Source organism: Spermophilus citellus, assembly GCF_964194105.1.
Source record: "Spermophilus citellus genome assembly, chromosome: 3".
NCBI lineage: Eukaryota > Metazoa > Chordata > Mammalia > Rodentia > Sciuridae > Spermophilus > Spermophilus citellus.
This window is the reverse complement of record NC_138184.1, coordinates 113,185,704-113,212,323: the sequence shown is the minus strand read 5'-3', so window position 1 is coordinate 113,212,323 and position 26,620 is coordinate 113,185,704. Positions and strand designations below refer to the sequence as shown.

Genomic DNA, 26,620 nt, shown 5'->3' with positions numbered 1-26,620 from the left:
AACCCAGCACCAAAGCTTCCAGAACCTTCCAGGCTCTTCCTGCCAAGATGCCTGCAGAGGGCGGGGGAGGCAGCTGCCTCCACATGGCCCCCACACCCCGTGGCCCTCCCCAAAGCAGAGGGCAAACACCAAGAGGGGAAGAGCAGCCCTGGCTGCTGATCCAGGAGGGCCGGGGTGGCCACAGGTGTGTCAGGGAGGGGCCATTTCCAGAGACAGGGTGGTGACGATGGCAACTGAGCTGCAGGGTCCTCCTGGCTTGGCAGGGAGTAAATATCTGGACGGATGGAGCCCAGCGACCTGGGCCCCGGCCTCCAATGACCTTGAGCGAGCTTGGAAGGCTGCAGAGGGCGCCCCTCAGCTCCCTGTCTGACAGGCTGAGGACGAGGGCAATCAAAGCCACTGTCTACAGAGCGCCATGCACTGAGTCCCGGGCCCCCGCCACACAGCTCACAACTTTCCCAGAGCAGCTCTGGGGTCGGACCTGTGCTTTTCCTGAGCAGAAGACCTGCCCCAAACCAACCCAGGAGCCAAAGGTCACTTTACCCCAGAGTTAGGACGTCCCAGAGCCCCACTGTCAATACCTGGCTTCGCTCAAGGTCAGTCTGTGGATGCCAGGTGGACGCCAGGTGGCTGCACAGGCCTGGTCAGGGCTGGCCGCACACTGGACTCTCCCCGTCCACACCAGCGGTTCTCAACGAGGGGCGATTCTGTCTCCCCCCCAATTTGGCAACTTCTGGAAACACCGTCTGCTGTCAGTTGGGTTCAGGGCGAGGGTAGAGGCCCCAGATGCCACTCAACACCCTACGTGGGCACGCAGGACGCTTCCACACCAGAGACCATCCCTCCTGAATGCCAGTGTGGCCAGGGCCCCTCGACCCACTGCCCTGATTGGGGTGCAGGGAGAAGAAAGGTGGGGCCCAGCAGACCTGGGTGGAGTCCTGGAGGCCTCTTCTCCCTGGGTCCTGATAAAACAGAGATGTGAAACAGAGATGGCAAAAGTAACAGCCACCTCCTGGGGCAGCAGCAAGGACATCGGTGCTTAAGCCTCAACTTCCCATCTGTGCAATGGGCCCAGCCTCTGCCTGCTTCTGACCCCCAGACACTATTAAACAGGGGTCAAGTTTTCCCCCAGGGTCTAAGTGCCAGATGCCAACAGCCAGGAGAGGCGGCTACTACGGAGAACCCCGGGACAGCAGAAAACCATAACCCAAGACGCTCCGGGGACTGCAAATGGTAGCAACCACTCTGGAAAACAGTGTGGAGATTCCTCAGAAAACTTGGAATAGAACCACCATTTGACCCAGTTACCCCACTCCTCAGCACACACCCAGAGGACTTAAAATCAGCCTGTTACAGTGACACAGCCACATCAATGTTTATAGCAGCTCAATTCACAATAATTAAGCTATGGAACTAACCTAGATGCCCTTCAGCAAGGAATGGATAAAGAAAATGTGGTACATATACACAGTGGAATATTACTCAGCCTTAAAGAATGAAATTATGGCATTTGCTGGTAAATGGATGGAACAGGGTACTATCATGCTAAGTGAAATTAGCCAATCCCAAGAAACCAAAAGCTGAATGTTCATTGTGATATGGGAATGCTAATTCACAAGAAGGGGGGATGGAGGGAAGAATGGAAATTCATTGGATTAGACAAAGGGGAATGAAGGGAAGGGAGGGAGAATGGGAATGGGAAAGACAATAGAATGAATTGGACATAACTGTCCATGTTCATATGTGAATACACGGCCAGTAAAACCCCACATCATGTACAACCACAAGAATGGGACCCTCATGAGAATAAGTTATTCTCCACGTATGTAATAACATACATACACTCTACTGTCATGTATATCTGAAAGCAAGAAATACAAAAATAAATTTTAAAATACTATTTAGCTATTATTATGTATTTATAAGTATAAATTATGAAAAAAAAGAATTAGCACTTCGGGTGGAGCTACTGAGAGTTGGTGGCTTTTTGTTGCAGCAGCAGCGCAATCCTGACCTGACTATCTTACTGAGGTTTACAGATAGCAACAGTAGCGAACATGTACCATGTATTTTCTAAGCTCCAGGCCTTGCACTGAGTACTTCACACGGAAACTCTTACTTGCCAGTCGGTTCCCGTAGCTAGTTAGTGGCAAAGCTGGGATTCAAACTCTGGATGGCATTCAGCTGATTCTACCCGCATCTTTTCTTTGGGAGGGGGGGAGTACTGGGGATTGAACCCACTGAGCCACATCCCCATCCTATTTTTTAAACTATTTTATTTTGAAACAGGGTCTCACTAAGTCGCTGAGGCTGACCTTGAACTTGTGATCCTCCTGCCTCAGCCTCCCGAGCTACTGGGATTAGAGATATGCACCAACATGCTCGGCTGTCAAGAAAGGACAGTGGGAGACACCAGACCCACACTCAAAACACAAAAGCAAAAACTGCTCACAAACTTGGCGACTTTCAACTCTTAGGAATCTCATGAGCTCTGACGTGGGTCTCAGCATCCCCCTCTCGAAGGAGCAGGGCAATCCGATGGAGTCCCCTGGCCCAGAAATTACTAATGGAGATGGCAGCAGCCTGGACACCAGGCTCTGAGCGTGGAGTCCATCACCGCCGAGTGGCCCTCGCCATGAATGTTTGATGAGCTAAGTGGGGCGATGAGCACTTAGGAGCCAAGAGTGGACTCCATCCCATGCCGGGAGATCCCTGCTGACTCCTGAGAGGGGGCTGCTCAAGCCCCAGGGACCCTGAGCCCAGGCTAGGGGAGTGAGCACCCCTGAGGCAAGAAAGACACCCCAGAAACGCTAACAGCCACACAGCACAGACCCTGACGGCTTGCCTGGGCTCTTCCCAACTTATTCTCCTGTGAGAGGAGGTGGAATAACCCTCCTGGATGTCCTCAGACCACTGCTGCAGGGTCAATGAGCAGGACTTGTATCTGTCACCTATCGCTGTGTAACAAATAATAGCCCCATGACTCAGTGGCTGAGTTCCTTATTCATGCCTTATAGTCAGGGGTCTAGGAGGGCCTGAACTGAGGGGTTGGCTCCAGGTCTCTCATGAGGTTGGAGTCCAGCTGCTGGCCAGAGGTGCCATCCCACCTGCTTCTGGAGGACCTGTTTCCAGGTACACGCCCGTGGTTGTGGGCAGGCTCCTATCCCTGCTGGCGGCTGGCCAGAGGCTTAGGTTCTTGCCACATGGGCCCCTCTGCAGGATGGTTCTGGTGTAAACATGTGGCAGCTGAGCTCCCACAGGCTAAGGTCCCCAAGACACGGAAAGGAGGACAAGAGGGAGGCCGTGGTGTCCCCCTCAACCCAGTCGCAGAGGAGACACTGCGTATTCTGTCGGTCACAGGGAGCAACCTGGTAGAGGCAGACAGAGAGGCCCGATGGGGGACCCGGAAGGTGGGGACTGCCGGGGCCCCCTCAGGCTGCCCACCAGATGGACTGTGCTTTGCCAACCACACGTTGCTCCTCAAGCAGCAGGGCTGACGACCCAGGTGCCCTGCACAGAGGCCCCGCCAGGTGCCGGGCACCCTGCTGGGCGCTCCACACCCGTGACCTCAGTGCCACTGCAGGAGGAAGGGGTGGCCCGTTTCCCAGAGGAGGAAACAGGAGCGTAGAAAACCAGGGCGCTGACCCCAAGTCACCAGCCAGGATTGGAACTCAGCGCTCTCAGGCCCAATGACACAGCCCCTGACAGGGGTGTGCCCAAGCTGGCCTGTCCCCCCAGAGGCCACGGTGAAGTGTTCAGGAGCCAGATGTCCAACACAGCCATTGGTACAAATTAAATGACATACGCTAACAATTCAGTAAGTTTTGAAAAGCAACAGTGACAGATGTTTAAACCTGATCATGTCTTTTTTTTTTCTTGGTACCAGGGATTGAACTCAGGGTCACTCACCACTGAGCCCCGTCCCCAGCCCTATCTTGCATTTTATTTAGAGACAGGGTCTCACTGAGTTGCTGAGGGCCTCGCTGTGGCTGAGGCTGGCTTTGAACTCGCGATCCTCCTGCCTCAGCCTCCCGAGCTGCTGGGAGGACAGGCGTGGGCACTGCGCCCGGCTAACCTTGATCACTTCTTAGTTACCTTACGACATTTCACTATGGACTTAGAGTCGTTTATACAGTGAAAATACTATAAAAACAGTGGTCCGCGGACCCCCTTCCCCCAGCCCTGTGTTCAGTGACAGCTTGCTGGACACCAGCAACTGGCCATGTGTGGGAGACTGGTACCACAGAAATGGGCGGACACTTAGCCCAGGCTGCGAGACACCCCTGGAACTAGTGCATGGCTCTCATAAGGAATTCTGTGACTGTCCCCTGCTGAAGACCCCAAAGCCTAATGCTCCCTTGACCTGGTCCACCCAGATTTCCTGAGTCCTGACTTCCTGATGAGGAGCAGGAAGTGTTTGCACAGAACCCCTGGACGGGAAGCTGCTGGAAGAGGGGGAGAAAGTGGGAGTCGCAGGGCCCGGGCTAGAGGGGAAGTGGCGCATCCAGACCTCCCAGAGCCAGGCCGGGGGCTCCACGGGGCCCACCCTGCAGGGGCGCCTGGGAGCCAAGAAGGGGCCCAAATGTCCAGCCAGACGGGCACAGTCGCCCGCCACCCGGGCACCACAGGTGTTTACTGAAGACCCACAGGGACAGGAAGGGTCACAGGCTGGCAATTTGGTTTTGACAGGAAGGAAACACGTCGAACACAGGGTGGACTTCATGAATGGTAGAAGAGTGTGCGGATTTGGTTCTCCTCCATAATCTGAACATATCCTACTTTTTTGGGGGGAATAGCCTACATTTTTTTCTGGGGACAGGGAAACGAGACCAGCTTGATGGAGCTCCCTGGGGACAGCCGGACTCTGTCCAGCACGGCCTTGCGTCAGGCCAGCTCTCTCCCAGAAACACCTGCTCTGGGGCCCAGCCGAGGGCCCCGCTGGACCCACAAAGGAACCATTGTCCTCCGGTAGGTGACATCATCTGCTGCCAGGATGAGGTGAGGCCAAGAGGAAGCTGCCCGTCCTGCCTGCCTGACCATTGACACTGCTGCCGAGGACCAGGTGACATCATGCTAGCCTTGGGGGCTGCACTGAGTCCAACACTCAGTTCCACACCTCAAGGTGTGGCCAGAGGCCTGGGCACCGGCAGGGCTCTGATGGGCAGTGGCGGGCAGGAGACCGAGGAGGGGGCCGTGCATCTGACCCCTGTGTCTGGGAGAAATGCAACAGCCCACGCCTGGCACACAGTAGGTGCTCAGTAGGTGGACATGGTGGTTGTTGCTCTGTTGATAGCCCTTCCTTGCCCCAGCCCTCCAATCCTAAAACCCAGCATCCTTCCTGGAGCACCCCAGGCCCGGAACTGGCCCCACCACCTCCCTGAAATCCCCTCCCCCATAAGCCACACATAGCCTGCCCCAGGACCTTTGCACTGCTGTGCCCATGTCCTCCACGGCTCACTCCTCAGTCACACAGGTCTGCTCCAGTGACCCTGCCCAGGAAGGTGTCCCTCAGTGCTCTTCCCAAACTAGACTCCTCTCCCTGGGCCCTGCCCCACTCTCCCTCAGAGCCCCAACAACTACCTGAGAGCATCTTTTCATTCATTAGTTTATTGGTTTGACGACGTGCCTCTCTGTTCCCGAGAGCCCTGCAGGGACATAGCCCTGTCTCTCATTCTCTACCAAGCACGGTCCCTGGCCCACCCTTTACAAGAACCCCAGCTGCCCTGGGCTGCAGTCCCAGTGTCAGCTTTTGGGAACTGCCACCAGGGCCACGTCACCGATCCTCTCTGGTCTCAATTTACCCCAGAAGGGAGGCTGGGCCAGCCCACGTTGGGAGGCCAGGGGCTTCCTGAGTCGCAGTGAGGCCTGAGGCCTCCAGGAGGACGTGTCTCCCTCCTAACCAACACCAGCACCCCTGGATGGCCTCCCTTAGAGAAGGGGCCTTCGCGTAGGTCCCTGAGTCAAGGACACGGAGGTGAGATCCTCCTGGGCCGCCGAGGTGGGCTGGAACCCAAGGACAAGTGTCGTGGACCAGGCAGGACGGCTAGGATGTGCCCACCCTGCGCTCCAAGTGCTCTCTACCTGGTGGAAAGCTCCTGGGGGGCTGTGGTGTGTGCCCGGGGCGGGCCGAGGCCCTCCAGTTGCCTGAAGCACTGGTGCCAGTCCTGGACATGGGGCAGGACACTCCTGCTGGGCCTTCCTCTGAAGGGCCAGTGCACAGCCCAGGAGCCACCACTTCAGCCCTGAGTCCTGGGGGGTGGCCACAGCCCTGGTCCCAGAGAGGTTGCTGATGGCAGCTGGGTGGCCCCAGGCCCCTGACTTCACCTCTCCGATTCCTCAACCACAAAGTATGGGCGACACCCTGTCTCCCAGGACGGCAGCATGGGGTCCGGAGAGACCAGCTCCTGCCCAGCGGGAGCTCAGCGATGTGGGACCTGCTCCCGCTACGGTCACCGTGCCCTGTACCCGTCACAGTGGCCCTCGATCCCTGTGGGTCCTGTTTCTGGGGTTCAGCCAACCTCAGCTGGAACATCCAGACAAATAACTGCTCTGTCCCGGACACCGGGGGACTTTTCTCTTGTTGCTGTTCCTGAGTGACAGAGTGTGACTACTGCTCACACAGCAGTGACACGGCACAGGGGTTAAAGTCACCTAGAGGTGAGGAACGCGGAGGGCGGGACTGGACAGCCAGGCCTGGCGGGCCACCTGATGATTCGGGTCCCCAGGGACCCCACTTCCTGCTCTGACTCCACCTTGGGCCTCGGGGGGCTGCATTGTTCCTGGTTCTGGAAGATTCTGGGGGCCTCTGGGGGAGCCGCCCAGTCTCCAGGCCCTTCTCTCTGCTCCGGGGCGGCCCCGACGCCCCTTCCTGCTTTTGTTTTCCTTCCCCCCTTTATTCCCTGGTCACAGGTGGGGGGTGGGGGCAGGCCATCAGCAAATGGCTTCAAGGCTGACCCTGGAAGCCCCACCAGGCGCCCGCTGCAGACCTGGGGAGCGCCCTCGCTGGGGTGGACCTGAGCCCTGAGCCGGGGGCACAGGGTGGAGGGCTCAGGCCACCCCGCCATCTCCAGCCACAGGTACCGCAGTGGCACATCCCTAGCCATCAGCCGTCCCTCCCATAAGACAAATATTACCTAAAGGCTCTCGGGGAAAGGGGCGGCTGCGGATTTCCAGCTCACTGGAGATCTTGGAAGGAATGAGAGGTTTGGTTGTCACAGGAGCTGAACTTTGAAGGCACGTGTGCCCCAGGCTAAGTGCAGCCACCACACCCACCACCTCAGTGCACAGCCTCCCCGTTTCACAGAGGAGGAAAGTGGGGCACAGAGAGGGCAGGAGCCCGCCCTGGGTAACACAGCAGGGAAGGGGGAGAGCGGGACTCGACCCCACGCAGGAGGACCCGGGGCCTGGACCACTTCTCTGCAGCAGGCGAGTGCTCCTGTCCTGACTCTGCCCTCGCCCTGCCCGGGCGGGACACCTGGCGGCCTAGGGCAAGGAGGCCTGGTAAGTGCACACCTACTGTGTGCCAGCAGCATGCTGAGCGCTAGGACAGCCTCACAGCCAGCCCCAGCGGAGGACTGAGGCTTAGGGACCTGAGCCAGGGCGTGGCCAGGCTGATGCAGTGGGGCCCGGGCCCCAGTGGACACCAACTGCCAAACGGGACAGGCTGAGCCAGGCTGACTCAGAAGGAGCCATGCTGTGGGAGGGGCGCTGACCCACAGGGGACGGCCAGGGCCACCTGCTGCCACTCACTCACTCAGCCTGTTCCCCAGGGCAGTGATGCCGGGATTCGGGTCAAAGACCAGGTCAGGTGGCACCCGAGGACGGGGCAGGGGCGGTCAGCACCTGAGCCTGCGTGTCAGCCGTCCCCGGCCCTTGACACAATGTCACAGGGAACAAGACTGACGGAAAGGCAGAGACACAGAGGCCCAGAGATGAAGCAGAGAGAACCAGAGACATAGAGAGAAAGACAGAGACAGAAGGAATGAGAGTCCTCTCCCTGAGCTGGGCCACCTGGGCTGGGGGCTCTGGCTCCTAAATGGAAGCCCCACTAACCTGTCGAGGGCCACAAGGAGCACAGAGCTGTGAGAGGAGGGGTCCTGCCACAGAGACACATGTCATAGGTGCTCAGCTCCTGACTGGGGTCCGTACCTTCCTACTCTGGTTGCTGTGTGACTCGAAGTGAGTCACTGCACCTCTCTGGCCAACAGAGGGGATGCTGAATCTCTGCACCCTCCAGGGCACCTGTGAGCTCTCAGCAACCCCAGGGGCTGCTCAGGGCTCCTTCTGTCAGTACTGCCACCCTTCATGATCGAGGGTGCCCATGGGAAGGAGGTGCCCAAAGGGGATGGCTAGGTCCTCGCCTGTCCTCAGATGCTCCTGCAGACTGAGCCAACACAGACTGGGACAGAAGTCTCCAGGCGAAGGTGCCCAGCCTTCTTACTAGGTTCAAGCCTGGGTGTGATGTGGGTGTCTCTGGGGTTATGGAGAGAGTTAGAGAGACCATTTGCCAAGAGCAGGGTGGGGAAGGGCCCTGAGGGGAAGATCAGAACCCGGGTGTGGCCCAGTCCGTGCCACTCACTGTGCATCCCCACAGGTGTCTTTCCCTCTCTGGGCCGGGTTCCAGTTCACCAAATCATCATTAGGGTTGTTAAGATTGCTCTGCACCAATTCCCAGAGGCTGCAGGCTGCTTGATAATCACCGGCCATTGCTCCAATAGCTGCCCACGCCCTGCCTGAGGGATGGTGGAACCCCCTGACCTGGCCTGTGGCCTCGGCCTGGGCCCCCTCACTCCACCTGCCACCGGGGCCCCCTCAGGCCCTCTCCTCTCACTTTTGCTCCATGACAAGATGACCAAAGCCCCAGCTCGACGTGCATGTGACACGGACACTTGGTCATCCAGGGAGGGTGAGAGGGGATGAAGCAGATGCCAACTAATCCTCCCTAAAAATAGGGACAAGGAGCATTTGTGTCAGGGCCGGAGTGTCTGCACGCCAGCTCCGGGGTCTGAATGTCCTGACAACTTGGGGTGTGAGGGATCCCACCGCTGGGCAGTCACCCCGTGAGCCTCCTTCCCGGACACAGCAACAGGAAGGCTCACCCGCGACTCTGATTGACAGCTGTTCTGGAAGCAGCAACTTCCCGGCCTGATGCTGGGATCCCTCCCTGGGAGGCCTGGAGGGAGGAGCTTCGCGGCTGCTTTAATATTTTAAAAAACAGAATAAGCTTACTATATCCGGCGGCTCTGAATCCGTCTGCCTTTTCCTTAGGGATGAAAATCTCTGTTGGCTGCGAGCAGAGAAGCGCCGGAAAGACTCCCGACTGCGGGAGGCGAGGTGTCGGAAGGAGGAGGTGCGCTTGAAGGGGGTCCTGCTGGCAGGCTCCCGGTCATGGCCCACAGTGGTGGTCACTAAGTTGAGGGCCTCCTGGAAGGACCTCCTCATGGAGCCCATCCACTGGGCCATGTGGCTCTGGGCCACTGTGAGTTTGTCTCCCAGGTAATCCATGGGGCCGGCTGGGGAGGACGGCTGAGCCCCGGTGTCCTCTCCCCTCTCAGGCTCTCTGGTTGCTGGAGAACTTCCTGGCTGGCCCCACAGAAGAGCCTGCAGCTCCCGGCAGCCAGACTCAGGCTGGACGCAGCGCCTGCTGCAGAGGCAGCGGCTGGAGGGTCGGGCTGGGGAGTCGCTGTCCAGTCCACTTTCCAGTTCTGAGCGCACACCCAGCTGAGATCCAGGGCGTGACAGTCCCCCAGAGTCGGGGAGGAGGGGTGCGGGCGCTCTGCTCCTCACTTTCCTGCAGGTAGGTGACCCCTCAGAAGCAAGCCCTGGAGGGTCCCAGAGGGCGGGCTGCCCCCTGCCGCTGCCCCAGCCCCGCCGCACGCCGCTGCTGGGCTCGGCTCACCTGACGCGGGCAGGTCTCCGTCCTCTGGCTGGAGATCCCAAACCTGTGGGCCAGCGGGTCGCTAGCTCATTTCCGGAGGCAGCCACCAGGGCCCCCGGGTCCCCTGGCTGAGCAGCCCGGGATGACATCAGCCCCCGCCTCGGCTTAGCGAGGGGCTTCTGGGCCCAGGAATGCAGGAGGGGCCTCGCGGAGGCGGCCGCCCAGGGAGCTGGCAACCGCTCCCATTTCTTTTTTCCCCTAAGTCCCAACTCGCTGGCTGTCCCCAGAGGCCAACGGTGACTTCACGTGCTTGACAGCCTACCCGCCCTGTGCCCTCACCGCAGGCGCACACGGAAATGCGGCGGCACGGGTGTGCATGTGTGTGCACGTGTGCGCGCGTGTGTGGGCATGTGTGCGAGATCCGCCGCCGGGAGGCTGCGCCTGCCGGGAACAGCGTCCGCCCCCCGGCCCGGCAGCGCCTCCGAGGCCCTGGTCTATCTCCCTCCCCGGCGCGTGGGTCAGTTTCTCGAGCCGTCCTCCCTCTCCCGCCGGGTGGGTCCTCCCCCCGGCCCCTCTGCTCCGCCCTCCCCGCCCAGGAGGCCACGCCCAGCCAGGTGAACAACTCCTGAGGTTCCCCCTCGGAAGGGCCTGGCGCGGGCTGCACTCCAGCACCCACCGCAGAGTTGCCATGGCAACCCAGGGGCGCCGCATCTGCCCCGTCCTAGGGAGGCGGGCTGGGCGAAGGAAGCCCAGGGAGTGATTCACGGCTTAAGAGGGGTCACGTGGGCTCTCCGGGGTTTAACCCGTGTGGAGCTGGAGCTGCAGCAACGGGAGGGGGCGGGGAGGGAGGAGAAGGCAGCCGGCTGTAAAGGCTGGGGGTGGGGTGCAATTCCGGGACTGCGGGGAAGGGGGCAGCAGCAGCCAGATTCTGGATGGTCAGGTTCACCTGTTGAGTTTTCTTGCCCCCAGCCCTGCCCAGCACCACCCCTCAGAGAGGTAGATTCACTTGTTCAAGATCACACGGCAAGGCTCCCACCAGGGCGCACTGGAGCTGCAGCCTCCCCATGTGGCACCTGGCCCACAGCTGGGCTCCCTGCACAGTCACGGGTCAAACACCAAGTCCAAGGCTGAAGTGCAGGTCAGCCCAGCTGTTGTTGTGTTCTTTCCACCACCACCTCACTTCAGCTCTGAACAAACATTTGCTCTCCAGAGGCGGGTCAAAGGGCCCAGCTGGGCAGCTCGCCACAGAGGTCCAGGATCTGGTGGCCAACAGAGCGCCTCACCCTGTGGATTCTCAGTCCCAGGCCTGCTCATACTCCCTCATTCTTAATCCTCCGCTTCATGAGCGCCTGCAGCGGACCTCCTCTGGCCCAGGCACTGCACAGGGACACCAAGAATGGTGCATCCCGTCTGGCACAGCGTGGCCCAGGACCAGGCTGGTGGGGGGTGTTTACTGACCGGGTGACCCCCACCACCAGGACAGTCAGTCCCAGCAGTTAACTCATGATGTGTCCATTTGACAGAGGAGGAGACCGAGGCCCAGAGAGGAGAAGCCATCCACCAAGGCCCAAGGCCACGCAAGGGGACATGCAGCCTCCAGGACAACCCCCGTGTTCCTCGCCCCCTGTATTCATGCTCTGCTGGGGTCCCCGCCCAAGGAACCCTGGGGACTCTGTGATGACGTTTGAGTCCTACGCCTGGTGGTCCATGGCACCCAGCTCCCAGCTCCCCGGGCTCTGGGGTGGTGCTGGGGCAGCCAGTGGCCGCCATGTTGTGAGGCTGCTCAAGCAGCTCCACCTTGTGGAGACACCTGTGTGCAGAGGCTCTGAGGCCCTGGCCCTCTGCCTGCAGCACAGCCAGCCACCTGAGGGGGCACGGTGGAGCAGGTCTGCAGCCCCAGCAGCATCCTGATGGCAACCTCCTAAGAATCCCGGAGGCTGACCGCCCAACCCGAAGGCCCCGGCTTCCAGTGTAATGCACAGGGTGCTGATGCCCAGGACTGTGCCTGCCCCTGAGAAAACCCACGGTTGAAGGGGGTGAAAAGGGGCGGGTTATAAGGGAAGGCGAGGGCCTGTCCTGCATGTTAGGAAGCAGCAGGCTCAGGGCAGACACCACGCCACAGGCCCCCGCTCCATCTTCCCAGGCAGCCTCCCCGTTCCAGGGCTTCTGGCCTCCACACTCGGCCCATTTCCCCGTCAGAGAGGGTCCACCAGCTGGCGGTCACTTCACAGCCTTCCCTCCCCAGGCAGCCAGGGACTTCTAGGATGGGACAGACAGCAGCCCCCCCCCCCCAATGCACACACACTAGGGCCTCAGGAAAGTCATACCAGAAATACAGGGAGAGTCGGAGGGGACAGAGCTTTGTGAAAGTCCCTGAGGTGGGAAGTCTGGGCACCATCACCGCCTTCAGGAGGGAAAAGGGTAAAACAGTAGATCAGACATATTTAAAATGATCCTGCCCAAGTGGATGTGGTGGCACACGCCTGTTGTCCCAGGGCCTCAGGAGGCTGAGGCGGGAGGATCACAAGTTCAAGGCCAGCCTCAGCAACTTAGCAAGGCCCTATCTCTAAACAAAAAATAAGAAGGGCTGGTGTTACCGCTGTTGGCTGGTGAATTAGGATATTCTTTGATGACTGATTTTTTGGTGCCCCCTAATTTTATGCCCTCAGTGAGAGCCTCCCCCAGGCCCACCATGACCAGCTGGATCCGTCAAGCATCAGATGAAGGGTTTGGACACCTGTCACTAGTTCTTATGAGCTGTGTGACCTGGAATAAGTCACCTAACCTTTCTGACTTTCCAGAGATGAAATCATGGAGCTTATCGCTGTCGAGGACGGAGTCAGAACCTCCCAGACTCAGACCCTTTTCCAGAAGACACCAGCTTCCTGCTCTGTGAGTGTTGGTTCAATAACACGTTGAGCCAGATGTGGTGGCACATGCCTGTCATCTCAACAGCTGGGGAGGCCGAGGCAGGAGGATCGCAAGTTCAGAACCAGCCTCACCAACTTAGCAGGGCCCTGTCTCTGAATAAAATATTTACAAAGGGCTGGGATGGGACTCAGTGGTTAAGAGCCCCTGGGTTCAACCTCTGGTACCAAAATAAGTAAATAAATAAAATAACGCATTGATCTTGCTGACAGTGACGGCCATGACCAGCGACTGGCCAGAAAGAACAAAACCCAGGTGCCCCATTTGGAGGATGTTTGAACGCCTTGAGGCAGGCCTGCTTTGTCCCCTTCCCCACCTGTGGCCCTGGCTTCCCATCTGCATTCTCCTGAGAGCTCCCCACCCTGATGGCTGAATGGGAATTTCTAGCTCAGTCGAGAACCTGACCTGAGACAGGACCCCATCACTTCAGCTGCCCACTGTGCACCAGGGTCCCTGCATCCTGGGTGCACCCCTGTATCACACCATCTGCTCCTCCCAACAGGGCCACTGGCTTGCTCTCTGATCAGGGCTCCCACTTGCAGACGGGAACACTGGGGCACAGAGAGGTCAAGTGACCAGCCCAAGGCCACAGAGCTATTAAAGGAGGGAGTCTGTCACTTCCAGCCTTGCGTCTGTGACAGCCCCGAAGAGGTCCTGGCCTCTGCCTGGTCTGTCTGCATGTGGACAGGTGTCTGGGACAGCAGAGACCGGCCTCCCTGCCTCCCCCCGGCTTCCTTTAGGAACAGCGTGGTCTGAGCCGACTATAAAAAGCGTTGCTCCCCGAAAACTGGGGCAGCCCAGGCTGCTCCCCCAGAGGGCTTTTTTCTGCAAGCTCCTCTGTTCTCTCCAGGAAACTCTTGGGACGTTGCTGGGCATCAAAAAGGAAAGCGAACCATCCCTTTCTTATATAATTAGTCCCCAAAGCAGCACAGATGCTGCCAGGTCCTGGAAAGAGAGGGGACCTTCTCCACCAGGGTCGGCGGGCGGCGGAGGCTACCAAGGGCAGAGGGGTCGGCAGGTCGCTCCTTCAGTCAACAAACATCCTCTGAATGGGGACTTTGTGCAAAGTCTGCGCTGACCCTGGGGGACCTACCGTCCCCAAAGATCTCGGGGTATCGCTCTAATCTCAACTGTTAAAGGAAAAGGGGGTCCCGCCAGACCACCTCCGACCCGGGTCACACCATTTTCTCCCTCAAACTGAATACAAACACGTGTACTTTCAGGAATTTGTGATCCGGCGGAAGAAAGAGCCAGGGGGTGAGGGGGAAGTGGCCACCCAACCCGGGGGGCTCTGAGGGAGCAGCGAGGCCCCCGCTGCGGAGTGCAAGGGGGAGGGGACCCCCAGGAAAGCGGGAGGTGGAGGAGCCAAGAACAAAGGGGAGATGAGCACTCACTGGGGCTGGCGACTGGGAGAGGGTTTTGGAGGATGAACAGGAGGACGCCGAGGAGGAGTCCGGGAGGCAGGACAGCACGTCAAAGGCGGGAGGGACGGTGCGGTCTCCCCCTCCCTCCTCTCCTCCATCTCTCTGGCTCCCAACACGACTTCAGCTGTTTCCAGATGCTCCCAGGAGGCCCCACTTGGACCACCCTCTCCACATCCTGCTTCCTAGGACGAGGCAAGGCAGGTCTGTGGGCCGGTAAATAGGCCACCGTGGCGCGGAGGGCGGAGGTGGCGGGCGAAACAGTAGCAGCTATTAACTGAGCAGCTGCTACGTGCCGGGAACCGGTCACCCACACCTCTCACCTCGGAGGGCCCTCTGGGACAGTCCCGTGGTAACTACCCCCACTTTCCAGAGAGGACAGTGGGGTTGGAAGAGCTGAAGGGACGTCTGAGGCCACTCAGGGACAAGAGGGCTCTGGGAGTGGAACCTGGACTCGGGTTTCAGACAGAGCCAAGCTGCGCCCCCCGGAGACCCCCAGAGCCAATCCTGCCCGGCCCCTGGCTCAAGGGCAGCGAGTAGGGGCCAACCCTCCCCACGTGTCCCTGTCTTGCCAGTGGCCGGAGACAATTCCCTGGCCTGCGTGGGAAGGGCTGGTCGCGAGGCCAGCTCACACCCGTGGTGCAGGATGGACAGAGCAACGTGGTGCAGGACCAACCGCTCGGGGCTGCCCTCCAAGGCTGGCACCCTGGGCCCGAGTGTGGCTTCTCTCCACAGAGCCGTGTGAAGGCCCCGGGCCAGGGCATGATGTCGGTCTGCCCCCACACGCTGTGACAACACAGGGGGTCCCGTGCGTGAGAGCCCTCGATGCTGCCCACTGCAGGGTTCAGAGGTCCCAGGACCCGGGCACCCGGCGGGGCTGAATCCGGGCCGCCCCTCGGCTAGCGAGGGAGACCGCCCTGTGCAGGGCTGTGCCAGGCCCCAGGGACCTTGGGGACAGGTGCCTCTGACAGGACGTGCTTCACGCCCACCTGCCTCCAGCTCAGGTCCACCCTGGGCATCCAGGTGAGCTGCCCCCTGGTCACACCCGGCCGTCCCTCATTCAGATGCCCGCATGGCTGTCCCTCCCCCCCTCGCTGCTCAGGTCAGGTCCAGCTCCCTGGCCCTCCCTGCCTCCATCTGGACTCCTGCCTCCTTTCCCTGTGCTGTGGGGCCATCTCTGGACTCCCTCCCTGCCCATGTCACCCTCACAAGTCGCTTCGCAGCTGGGCCGTGACTCGGTTTGCCCAGCCGTCTCCAAGGACAGCAGCTGCCCACTGCAGGGAGCCGGGGGACGGCTGCGGCTTGGACCCAGGCTCAGAGCATCCCTCTCCCGAGGCTGTTTCCAGGGCAACAGGAAAAGCCTCCTGGTGGGGGGCGCCTGATCTCGAGTCAACCCCGGGTTATTTATAAACCAGGCCCCAGACGTCTCCTCGGTCCCTCATGTCACATTCTTCCTCAAACAGTCATCGGAATGACCCAACGTGTCTTTAACTGACCTTGGGAGGAGCAAAGATGGTCAGCCAGCCAGGAGATCTTTCCAGAAATAGCCCTGTCCACACGAGGGAGCGACCGCTGTGTCCCGGGGCTGGCAAGGCCTGGGGGTCGTCCCAGCCCGGTCTGACCAGTAGAGCTCCCGACCTCCTGGGAGGTGACCCATCTTGCCTGAGGCCAGGGCTTCAGGGGTGACACCCCCGGGTCCCCACTGCCTGCCAGGTGGCCATCTGGGAGCTCACAGTAGTTCCTCCAGAGCAGCGGAACCTCCACGTTTTCGCATCAGTGAGGGTTGGAAAGCAGGACATTCTGGGGACGGCAGACGGGATCTGTCTGCCGCGCTGGCCAGCGGCTTCCCAGCAGCACCCCGCGACTCCAAGGGTCCCGTGAGGGGTAGAGACGAGAACCAGCAGGGGCGCCTTTCATGCCCAGCCCTCCCCTGTGGACCTCCGTGAGCATTTCATTGAGAACCTACTATGCACCGCGCATGGGGACCTACTGGGCACCGCGCACCGTGGCTGCTGCTGGGAGGCCACGAGCCCGATCCCTGCCCCGGTGCTTTCCCTCCGGAGGACAGAACCATTGCCAAGCGGTCACTCCCAAGGGCCTACTGTGCGCCCTGCTACCTCCGTGACAGGACACCTCAGTGCTGAGGACTGACTGTGGCTCTGAAGTCTCATCTTGGAGACTCAGCCTCCCATGCCACAGGGGCCTCGAGAGGCCTTTGCGCCCGGAGGGCTCAAGGGCACACGGATGCAGCTGCAGAAGGCACCTGCGGCTTCCCCCACCCCCTGCTCTCACCCTGGCCACCCGCCGTGTGGCGAGAGGGCCCTCACCAGAGGCTAAAGCCTTGACCTTGGACTTCCCAGCTGCCAGAAGCAGGGCAGAATGAACTTCGCTCTTTATAAACCACCCGGCCTCGGCCCCCAGCTACAGCAGCACCACAGATGACACAGCCAGGAAGGTCGTGATGCGGCACCGAGGGACACCGGAGGCTGACTGAAGAAGGCACTAGGCTGTCAGGTAGCAGGGGCGGGGAGGGGCGGGGCGGGGCTCCAGAAAACTGACCAGCTGCCCACTGTGTCAGCTAGATGGCCAGGGGCAGAAGGTGTGGTCAGGAGAGGAAAGGCCTCGGCTTACCAGGCGGAGAGCACAGGAAAGGCCACTCAGACCCCAGGCCCCTCTAGCCACCTACACTGGCCTTAAGAAAGCCCAAGAGCCCAGGGGAGCACACCTCGACTTGCCCATGAAAACCCGACACCCACCCCCAGTTTCCACGCTGCCCGCCCCGGGAGACGGCTGGTGGAACAGCATCAGATTGCTGCAGAGAGCTCCCGGCTTGAGGACACAGATTTTGAAAGACAAAGCTGTAAAGAGGAATGGGCCTGCCCAGGCTGAATCAGCCCCCATCCAAATGCTGCTGCATCAAGGTTCTGTCTCCTCAGCATGGACGGTGCGCCAGGCCCCAGGTTACCTCCTGTCATCCTCAAAACCACAGTTTAGGACAGGGCTCCCAGCACCAAGTGCCTGCATTCCAGTTCCTTGGTGTGTGACCCTGAGTAAGTCCCCCACTTCCCCCAGTTCAGCGCTAGGCCGGCAATGGGCTTGCTAGGGCACAACCTCTCTAAACTTGTCTGCACCTCAGGGCCTTTGCACATGCTGCTGCCTCTGCTTCAAACACTCCTCCCAGAGCTCCACTTGCCTTTCCAGCCAGGCATCCGCCCAGTCTCTGCCGCATCCCTCTGCTTTTTTTTCTTTTCATGCATCTACCAGGAAGGAAAGACTCATCTTTATTTATAGCACCCCGTCTCTCACTGGGACACATACTCCCGGAGGGCACAGACGGTGTTCTTATTCACTGCCGGTGGCTGGTGCCTCAAATGGTGTCTGGCACAGATCAATATTTGCCGAGTAGCTCAAGGAATGAACGCGTGAATGGACCAATAGAGAGTGAGCGGGGGATGAGCCAAGGCCACGCAACACGCGTCAGGCTCCCCCCAACACTGCGATGCCGACACCCGCTGGGGGCTGATGGGGGAGCCTGCGGCCCGCAGCCCAGGGACACTCAGGGAGCACCGGGTGCTGACGCCCTCGGCCAGCAGGGACTCCGCAGCGGGCGTCTCCTTGGGACCCCTCCCTGCGGAAAGCGCATCTGGAGCCCAGTCCTGGGGGGTCCACAGCCCGCATCCCGCCTCTCCCGGTTGCCATGGTGACGGACATGCCCAGCGCATCCCTGCGGGGCTCTCACTTCTCACACAGGAATTTCTAAAGGAGCGTTCAGGCCCCTTCCTCTGGGGACATTCTTACAGAAAACGTCCTCCCTCGGCTCCGAGGGGAAAACGCACAACGTCAGGTCCCCACACCCGACCCCCGACTCCTGGGCGGAAAGCAGGGTTTTATTTTCAGTTTTTTCAGCGGGGCCTCTGTTCTCAGGGTGGGAACCAGATGATCGTCCTCCACCATCAACGAGCAGCGCCTCTGCCTGGAGCAGAGCGGCCGGCAGCTTGCCTGACCGCCCCGCGTCCTGAGTCATGAGTGCCTGCGGTGGGCAGGGTCCTGGGCTGGACTCTGGGGACACAGCAGGCGGGATCACTGTCCCCAAGGAGCCTTCAGTCCAATGCAGCAGGCACCCATGAGAGGGGCATTGGTGGCAAGGAGCAGAAGAGGGCAACGTGGCAGAGGAGAAAGGGCAGGTCCACCTTCCACTGGCTGTGTGTCCCCGGGCAAGTCACTGCCCCTCTCTGAGCCTATGATAGAAAGATGATGACGATGACAATGCTGCCTGAAGGTGCTGCATGGACCCATGGAAAGCTCCTGGTAGACAGCAAGTGCTTGTGAAGCAGAGGAAGCTGGTCACGGGCTGTCCCTGTCATCAGGGCCTGGAGAGCTGTCTGGGCGTGAGGTTCCCTGAAGGAACACTGGGGTCCCGGAGGGCCCAGGGGCTCTGAGACATCGGGATGCAGCTTTCCACATGAACGTGCAGGAAAATACTGAGGAAGGGGCTGAGCTCAGCTCTGAGCAGCTCAGTCTCCCAGCCCGCGGGTGTGGAGTGGGGCTGCCCCGGCCAGGGCACCCAGACCAGCCACAGGTGGGAGGCCAGGCCTCGGGGACTACGGGCAGAGCAGGAGCAGAGGCCTGGATGCAAACCTGGAGGCCAGACAGGGGGTGGGGGGAGGCTGGACGCCCCACCAGGAGCTGCTCACAGCCACCAGGTCGCCCTGTGCAGTGAACTCTGGTGGCAGGTGTGGCACTGGAGCAGCCGTCCCCAGCCCAGGACCTGGCTGTGACTGAGAGCAGCCCAGCTGCTTGGCTTCCAGCCTCACGGCCCACACAGGCTGCCTGGCACCCTGTCACTAGCCTGTACCACTCTCCTCTCCAGCCTCAAATGGCCCAGCAAGCCCACGGCCTTGCTTCTCCTACAGAGAGCACACAGTAGGGCGCAGAGCCGTCTGTCTGCAAGGGGCTGTCACCGCGGCGTTGCTCACACTATGCTCAGAACTGGAAAGGGCCGCATGTCCACCCAGAGGGGACAGCTTCAACTGACGGCAGTGGAGGAGGACCCTACGGTGCCCACATGGAAAAGACCTCATCACGGGAAAGAGCAAAGCCAGGACCAGGATGCTGATCACCGCCACACACTGAAATCAGTCGACACTAAAACAGCACGTGGAGGCCGGGCACGGTGGCCCACGCCTGTCACCACAGTGGCTCGGGAGGCTCAGGCAGGAGGATCACGAGTTCAAATCCAGCCTTAGCCACTCCTACAGAGGCCAGGACAGCACAGGAAGCACCTGCTAAGCACCTGCTGCATGCTTGGCCCTGGGGAAGATGAACCAAGAGCAGCCCCTCCCCCCATGAACTTTATCCACTCACTCCCCTGTTCCACTCCATGGGTGTTTATTGAGCACCTACTGTGTGCCACGTCCTGGTCATTCACTGGGGACAAATGAACACAATGTGTCCCTACCCTTGAAAAATGTCACTTTTTCACTCATTCATTCCTTTGAACATTTAATGAGCACCTACTGTGTGTAAGTCCTTGTGCTAAGAAAGGGAGGGTCAGAAATGAATGTGGTATGGGCCCTAGCCCTCATTCTTTCTTTCATTCTGTTCTATAAATAATTATTGAACACCTGCTGTGTGCCCAGCCCTGTGCCAAGCGCTGTCAATACAGAAGTGAAGCGAGACACGGCTGCTCCCAGTGAAGAGGTCATTGTGTGGTCCAGACCTTCACGGATGGACACCCGGGTGCCAGGCACTGTGTTACGTGACATGGATACGAGATGGCTGCACAGTCACAACTCAGACCTTCATTCAGCACAACGAGCATTTATGGAGTGCCTGCTGGATGCCACGGACACAGATGTGCAGAGGAGAGAATGCCGGCCAGCCTTCCTTCCTTCCCCAGTGATTGGTTCAGTTCACCAAACACACATGAGGCGCCTACTGTATGCCAGGCCCTGGGGAGGCAGATGAATAAGCCCTAGACCTGGCCCTGCTGGAATTCACAGAAGAACCCACGGGAGACACAGCCGGAAGCACACACCACGGGAGGGCAGGCGAGCGAGGGGCGGTCCCGACGCTGGAGCCAGGACCTGCAGGACCCGAGGACCTTCCGAGTCCAGAGGCCCGGCTCCCGAGAGGGGCGTGACCATCACCAGCCGCCAACACGCTGCTCTCAGGCCAGGAAAACACCAGGCTCCGAAGGCCCCAGTCCTGGCCATGAGGCATCGAGTGGCCCTGAAGCCCAACACTGTTCCCGGGGGTGGGGTCCCACGTGTGCCAGGTCTCCATTGCTGCAAATCCTCTGCTTCCCGCCCATTAAGAGGTGGGATCCAGGTCCCCTCCTTCTGTGACCAACAGAGGGCAGCAGGAGTGACCTACGTGACTTGGGAGGTGGCACCTGCCTTCTCTGTGCTACCCTGGCCCTGGTGGCCCTGGGCACTGTGTCACCCCTGCTCAGCACAGGCCCCGGGTGCGTGTGAAGCAGCTTCCAGAAGAGCTGGCTCTCGACTCTGGGGCTCCCAGCCAGGTGCCAGCGGGGCCACTGTCCCCACTGGGTCCTGTGCGAGCTCTTGTCCCACAGCCCAGGGGAGCGGGCTCAGTGATGGGCACACGCTGGGCCCTGGAGGGGCTTGGCAGGACGGCGGGCACCTGGCCACGGGCCTCACCTCAGCAAGTCCCAGCTCCGTGGCCTGCAGAGCCCAGGGGACCTGAGACGCCGCCACCAGGAAGGGACGTGACCTGAGCCCTGTGGCCACAGCAGCACCGGGACCCCAGGCCTGCGGCCCTCCCACCCCCCTGACTGGACAGGCCAGGGCTGAGGCTGCCGCTCTGCCTGGGGAGCCTGGGAGGCCCTGCAGGACCCGGGGCTGACGTGGGCTCACGTGCCAGGTCACCGCTTTGTTCCCAAGATGGGACTCGGGTCGCCCCTCTGGGAGCAACGGACCCCAGGACAAAGGCCGCTTTCACCAGACCTGCTGTCCCGGCCAGCTCGGTGTCCTGGGCAGAGCTGGGAGGAGGTGGCCCCCGGCAGGGCCCCGGGAAGGCGGCCAGACGGACCGGGTGGGGCCCAGGCCAGCCGGGGTCTGGGCAGCACTGAGGTCTGGCAGCTGCCCTGTGCTCTCCTCCTCTGGGCCTTTGCCAATCTGGGCCTTCAACAGGGTGGACAGGATGCAGGCTCTGAGGAAGTGTTTGGTAAGTTGGAGAGAATGCAAAAGGTTAAAAAAAAAAAGCATCCCCAGGATTCAGGTCAAATTATAAACATAAACCAACCCGTGCCGTCTCTGAAGCTGGAAGTAGCTGTGATCACACAGCTGCTCCACTGTCCACCTGCTGTGTGATCTTCTGCGAGTGACTTAACCTCTCTGAGCCTCGTTTTCCTTATCTGTGAAACACAGGTGATACCAGGGTCTCCTTTCCAAGAATACTGTGAGGATGAAACACAGCAACAGGACTTGTTTGGCCCACTGTTTGGCTGTTATGGGCAGAGCTGTCTGTGTTCCTCCAAAATTCTTCTTTTTCTGTTGCTGTTGTTATTGGCTTTTTGTTTGGTTTTGCTCTTTGGTGCTGGGCATTGAGTCCAAGGATATTCTATCCTGAGCTTTCCCAGCCCTTTTTAAATTTCATTTTGAGACAGTGTCTCACTGAGTTGCTGAGGCTGGCCTTGAATCTGCAATCCTCCTGCCTCAGTCTCCCCAATTGCTGGGATTATAGGTGTGTACCTCTGTGTCCAGCCTTCCAGAATCCTGACGTTGGAGCCCTACCACCCGCATCTCAGGATGGGAGAGAGCATATTTGGGGTAGGGCTCTTAAATAGGTGATGAAAGTGGGTCCATTAGGGTGGGCCCGATCCAGTCCAGCTGGTGTCTTAATAAGAAGAGGAAATGTGGGCACAGAGAGCAGAGAGCCTCCCCACAGAGGAGAGACCAGGACACAGGGGAAGGGCGGCTGTCGGCCAGCCAGGGAGATGGCCTCAGGAGGCCTGGGGCCTGCGACACTGCGATCTTGACTTCTGGCCTCCAGAACCGTGAGACCTGAGTTTCCTTTGCTTAAGCCATCCAGTCGGGGCTCCTTTGTTACAGCATCCTGAGTTAACTAATACGTCGATCAGCACAAGGGAAGGGAGGACCAGACTCTCCTGCTGCGGTATCGCTGCACTGAGAACTGCAAACTAAGACGTCAACACAAGCACGCGTCCCATTTTATTAATATAAATGTTTGATAAAAATGTTGATGATATAACAGTCACAGAACACATCTGCAGTCGTCCCTTTTTACCCTGGAATTTGACACACGACGTCAGGTTTCCCGTAACCTGAACAGAGTTTTGTTTCCTTAGTTTTTTGCTTTGCTCGTTTGGTAACTGTCCCTGTCTGCGGGGCACAGAGACACCCCACCGTGTGGACACACATGCACTGGGCCAGGGTATGGGGCACGTCCACTGCCTCTGACGTGGATCCTTTCTCCAGAATCCCTGCTACGGATTATTTTGAAATAGTCAGCGACTTGGCCAGTGTAGTCACCCGCAGTGCTACAGGACACTGGGACTGTACCTGCTGCCCCCGACCTGCACCTGCTGACCACCCCCATCCTCCGGCCCCAGCCAGCGCTCTCCGGCTCATAAACTGTGTGGACTCAGGCCAGGCCAACTTCCTCAGCCACCTTCTCAGCATCACACTCACGACATCTGAGCTGCGACCTCTGGGCTCCAATCACAGTGACAGACCCCCCAAGCCCCCCCAGTTCTGCGAGGCATCCACACACAGGGTCCTGCCACCTGCAGGCCCGCCCCATCTTAGAACCCAGCCCAGGGAGGCGCGTTGTCCTATCATGCACAGCAAGCCCGGAGCCTGGTGTGACAGGCTCTCAGGAAGGAGTGTCAGCCCAGCAGGGGCAGTGACTGGCCCAGGGTCACACGGACAGGACCAGCCCCCAGTGTCCCTGCTCCCAATTCAGTGACACTCTCCTGCTAGCTTTGGTCACCTCCCTGCTCCTCACAGTATCCACTGAGCTTGAAAGCCCCTTGTTGGGCCCCATCCAGCTCTGGAGAGCCCCGCTCTGGGCAGGTGACAGAGCAGGGGCAGAGAGGCAGGCTGCAGGGAGTCTCCCTCCTGCACACACAGGTGGCTCCCGCAGGGGACCAAGACCCTGGGACTGAGCCAGAGGCCTCATCTGTAACAGCTCCCCGGGGCATAGACCCGGGACCCCAGGACCCCAGGAGGGCAGGCGCTTGCGTCACTAGGTAAAATGACACTTTGTCTGCACGGGACCAACACACAGCTCGGGATGGCCTCTCACACCTGCCTGCTACATTGGATCCTGGGGTGATGACGAGGGACAACGTCTCTCGGGCTCAGGCACAACCATCCGCAGGGCGGCCGCTGTCCTGCTGATGGACGTTACCAGGCCCCGGGAGCCCTGCCCCGGAATCCCGGTCCCCACGCCGCCTCGGCCGAGCAGCCTCTCTAGAGGCCTCACCTGAGAAATGGGTCCCCACATGGGCTGCTGGAGGGTCACTGCAGGAGAGCCACAGCCCCAGGGGAAAGGCCCCGCCCACCAGGGTCATTTGTGTGCGCAGGGCGCCCTCTGGTGTCCGCACCTGGGAACCATCCTGCCTGCTGGCGGAGCCGGCCCCAAACCCACCCATTTGGGCTCAGAGGTAACAGCCTTAGGAAGGCGGTAAAAAACAACAGCTCCCATTTATTAAGCACCTACTGTGTGCAGGTGTCCTATCTTCTGGTCTCCACAACAAGAGGACACCAGGATTCCCGCTTGAGAAAGCGATTGCTCATTTCCAGGTGAGAAAACAGGTTCAGAGACATGAAGGCACTTGCTCAAGGTCACTTGGATTTGAACCCAAGTTTGTCTGAGCCCAGTTCTGTCCAGTCCTCTCTACTGGACACCTGGACCTGCATGACTGTCCACAGGAAAAAGAGCTAAGGGGAATCTAGTTCAACTTCACCACACACACACACACACACACACACAGAGGCCCAGAGGGGGCAAGCAATTGCTCAGGACACACAGCAATTGCACCTCGCACTCCTGGCTCCCAGCAGTACTGAGCCCACATCCCCTCCAAAGCTCCCACCTTGCGTTCATCCTTCCTTCTGGCTGTCTCAGGATCGGTGTGTCCCTTCTAACCACTGAAGCACAGAACGACTGAGAGCCACGGCTGTGTGGGTCAGCAGGGGCTGTGACCTGGAAGACGCCCTGTGAGGCCAGGTTCCACACACCAGGTGGGCAGCTGAGGCCCGGGGACCAGGGTGTGGCCTTCCAGGCTTGGGTGACACTAGTGTCACCTGGCTCTCTTTGCATTTTTTATAATGAAAGACATATATGTCAAGGACCAGCAGGTGGGGACTGTCCAGCTGGGGGCCAGCCATGGTCCAGCTCAATTCTCAAAGGCTGCCACAGAGGCTGGTGGGCACTGGGGCTGTGTGGGCAAGGACCTGGGGACACAGGACGCGGGCTTGGTGTCTTAACCCCAGCCTGGCCCCGCTCTTCCACACGGACAGGCAGAGATGACCTGCCCCTTGCACAAGGGTCAGGCAAGGCCCGGGAAGAGGTGGGGGAGGGAGCCCCAGGCATCTACTGGACACTCAAACCCAAGCAGCTGGTCCAGACTGTCCTGCCTGTCCCCAGCCCGACTCCCAGCAGAAGGCCGGGGCGGCCCTGCCTGCCCACCTCCACCCCACCTACCCACCCGGCCCTCAGCTCCGCCAAGTGCAGCCAGAAGCCGCCCGCCTCCCGCCACCCTCGCTGCCTGCCCTGCCCTGCTGACCCGCCTGGACGCTGCAGAGGTCCTCACTGGCCTCCCTGCCTTTGTCCCGCCTCACCCTGTTCCTCACATGGTAGCCAAAGGGATCTGTTCAGAGCACAAGTTGGACTGTCACTTCTACTCAAAGTGACACTCCTCTGTGCCTCCAGGGCCCTCAGAGCACAAGGCAATTCCTCAGAGTGACCGGAAGGCCTCACATGTCCTCTGCTGACCTCGAGCCCACTGTGCTCCCGCTGCTCTGGCCTCCCTCCTGCTCTGCGCGCCTCAGGGCCTTTGCACTGGCTCTCCCCTCCTAGTCTCCTCTGGCCACTCCCTCCCCTCCCCCACAGCCTCTGTTCAAATGTCACCTTCTCACAGAGGCCCCTGGCCCTGCCCAGCCATGCCCCCCCTTGTCCCTGCTTCCTTCCTTCTCTCCACTGGACACCCCACCCCCCAGTGTGCTATGCAACCTCCTGAACCCACCTGCCCACCCCCCAGAATCCCAGTCCCCAAGGTCATCACCGTCTTGTTCCCTGAAGGGTCCGAAACACAGCACAGGGCCTGGACGGTGGAAAACTGAACTGAAGGTCCATTAGGTGTCTAGCACCAGTGCTAACATTTATGCAGCACTTATTGTATGCCCTGCTTTGTCTGCACCACCTCATGGGGTCCCCTGGATGCCCCCTGGGACATTGTCCGTGTTGTTGCCACTCCACAGATGACAAAACTGAGCTTCAGAGAGGCTGAGAGATCTGCTCGAGGCCCTGGGGTCAGAGGCCGGGAGGCTGTCCCCACAGGACCTGCCCTGCACCTCAGCTGGGCCCCACGGCGCCTCCTGACACACGCAGTCCCTGGCCCGACCTTAGCCCCGGTCAGCAGCCCCCAAGTGGCCAGCTCTTCCGTGTCGGCCACCGACGATGACCAGCCAACCAGGTGCTCGGCATAAACCAAAGCCACTGGGGGCTGCAGTTGGGGGCTGGAAGGTGACAGTCACCAAGGGCTGGGTGCGCGGGTGCGCATGGCACCAGGCCCCTGTGGCAGCCCTGTCATTTAGGCCCCAAAGCAGCCTGGACCTGCCCCACGGAAGAGGCTCCTCAGCCCAGGGGCCTCACCAACGCACTGAGGGTGGCCTTCCTTTGCGGCTCTTTAGAGCCACCAGATGTTCCTGTGGGTCCCTACGGCTCCCTGGAGCGTGCTCTGCACCCCCCGCCAGCCCTGCTGTGGGTGACACGGGGCACAGGAAGCCAGCGAGAGGGGCCTCACAGGCCTGGGGCCGGAGGGGAGCAGCCTGGGAAGGCTCCGGCGGAAGGGGGCGTCTCTGCCATCACCTAGCCCCCCACAAACATCTGGATATGAAGGGTCCCCTCAGTCCCCCAAGGACCCCGCTGTCCCTCACATCAGCTGACACTCAGTCCAGTCGGCCAACACTCAGCCCGACTTCCAGACAGAGAATCTGAGGCTCAGCGCGCTGGCAGGACCTGCCAGAGGCCACAGCGGCACAGAGAGGCAGGGCCCAGAGCGGCCTCCTCCTGAATCCCCCGTGGGGCACGACTCACAGAAGAAGCCTCCCTGTGGCCGGCCAGTCGCCTCGTCCCACGTCCTCAGTTTCCCCATTGAGAACCCGAAAGATCAGGCCCCACG

The 26,620-nt window shown here is 60.1% G+C and overlaps 1 protein-coding gene across 7 annotated transcripts in view; it reads right to left on the bottom strand.

Moving 5' to 3' along the window:
- The window catches only part of KIAA1671, a 140,375-nt gene that overhangs the window by 39,005 nt on the left and 74,750 nt on the right, over window positions 1–26,620 (bottom strand). Inside the window, exon 1 of one of the 7 annotated variants that reach the window (XM_081286571.1) lies at window positions 9,229–10,406. The exons of the other annotated variants lie outside the window; for them this stretch is intronic. Coding sequence (XP_081142697.1) covers window positions 9,229–9,504 — 276 coding nt within the window. The 5' untranslated portion in view covers window positions 9,505–10,406. Of the gene's footprint in view, window positions 1–9,228; window positions 10,407–26,620 lie in introns of those variants that run through there. 7 annotated transcript variants of the gene reach the window in all.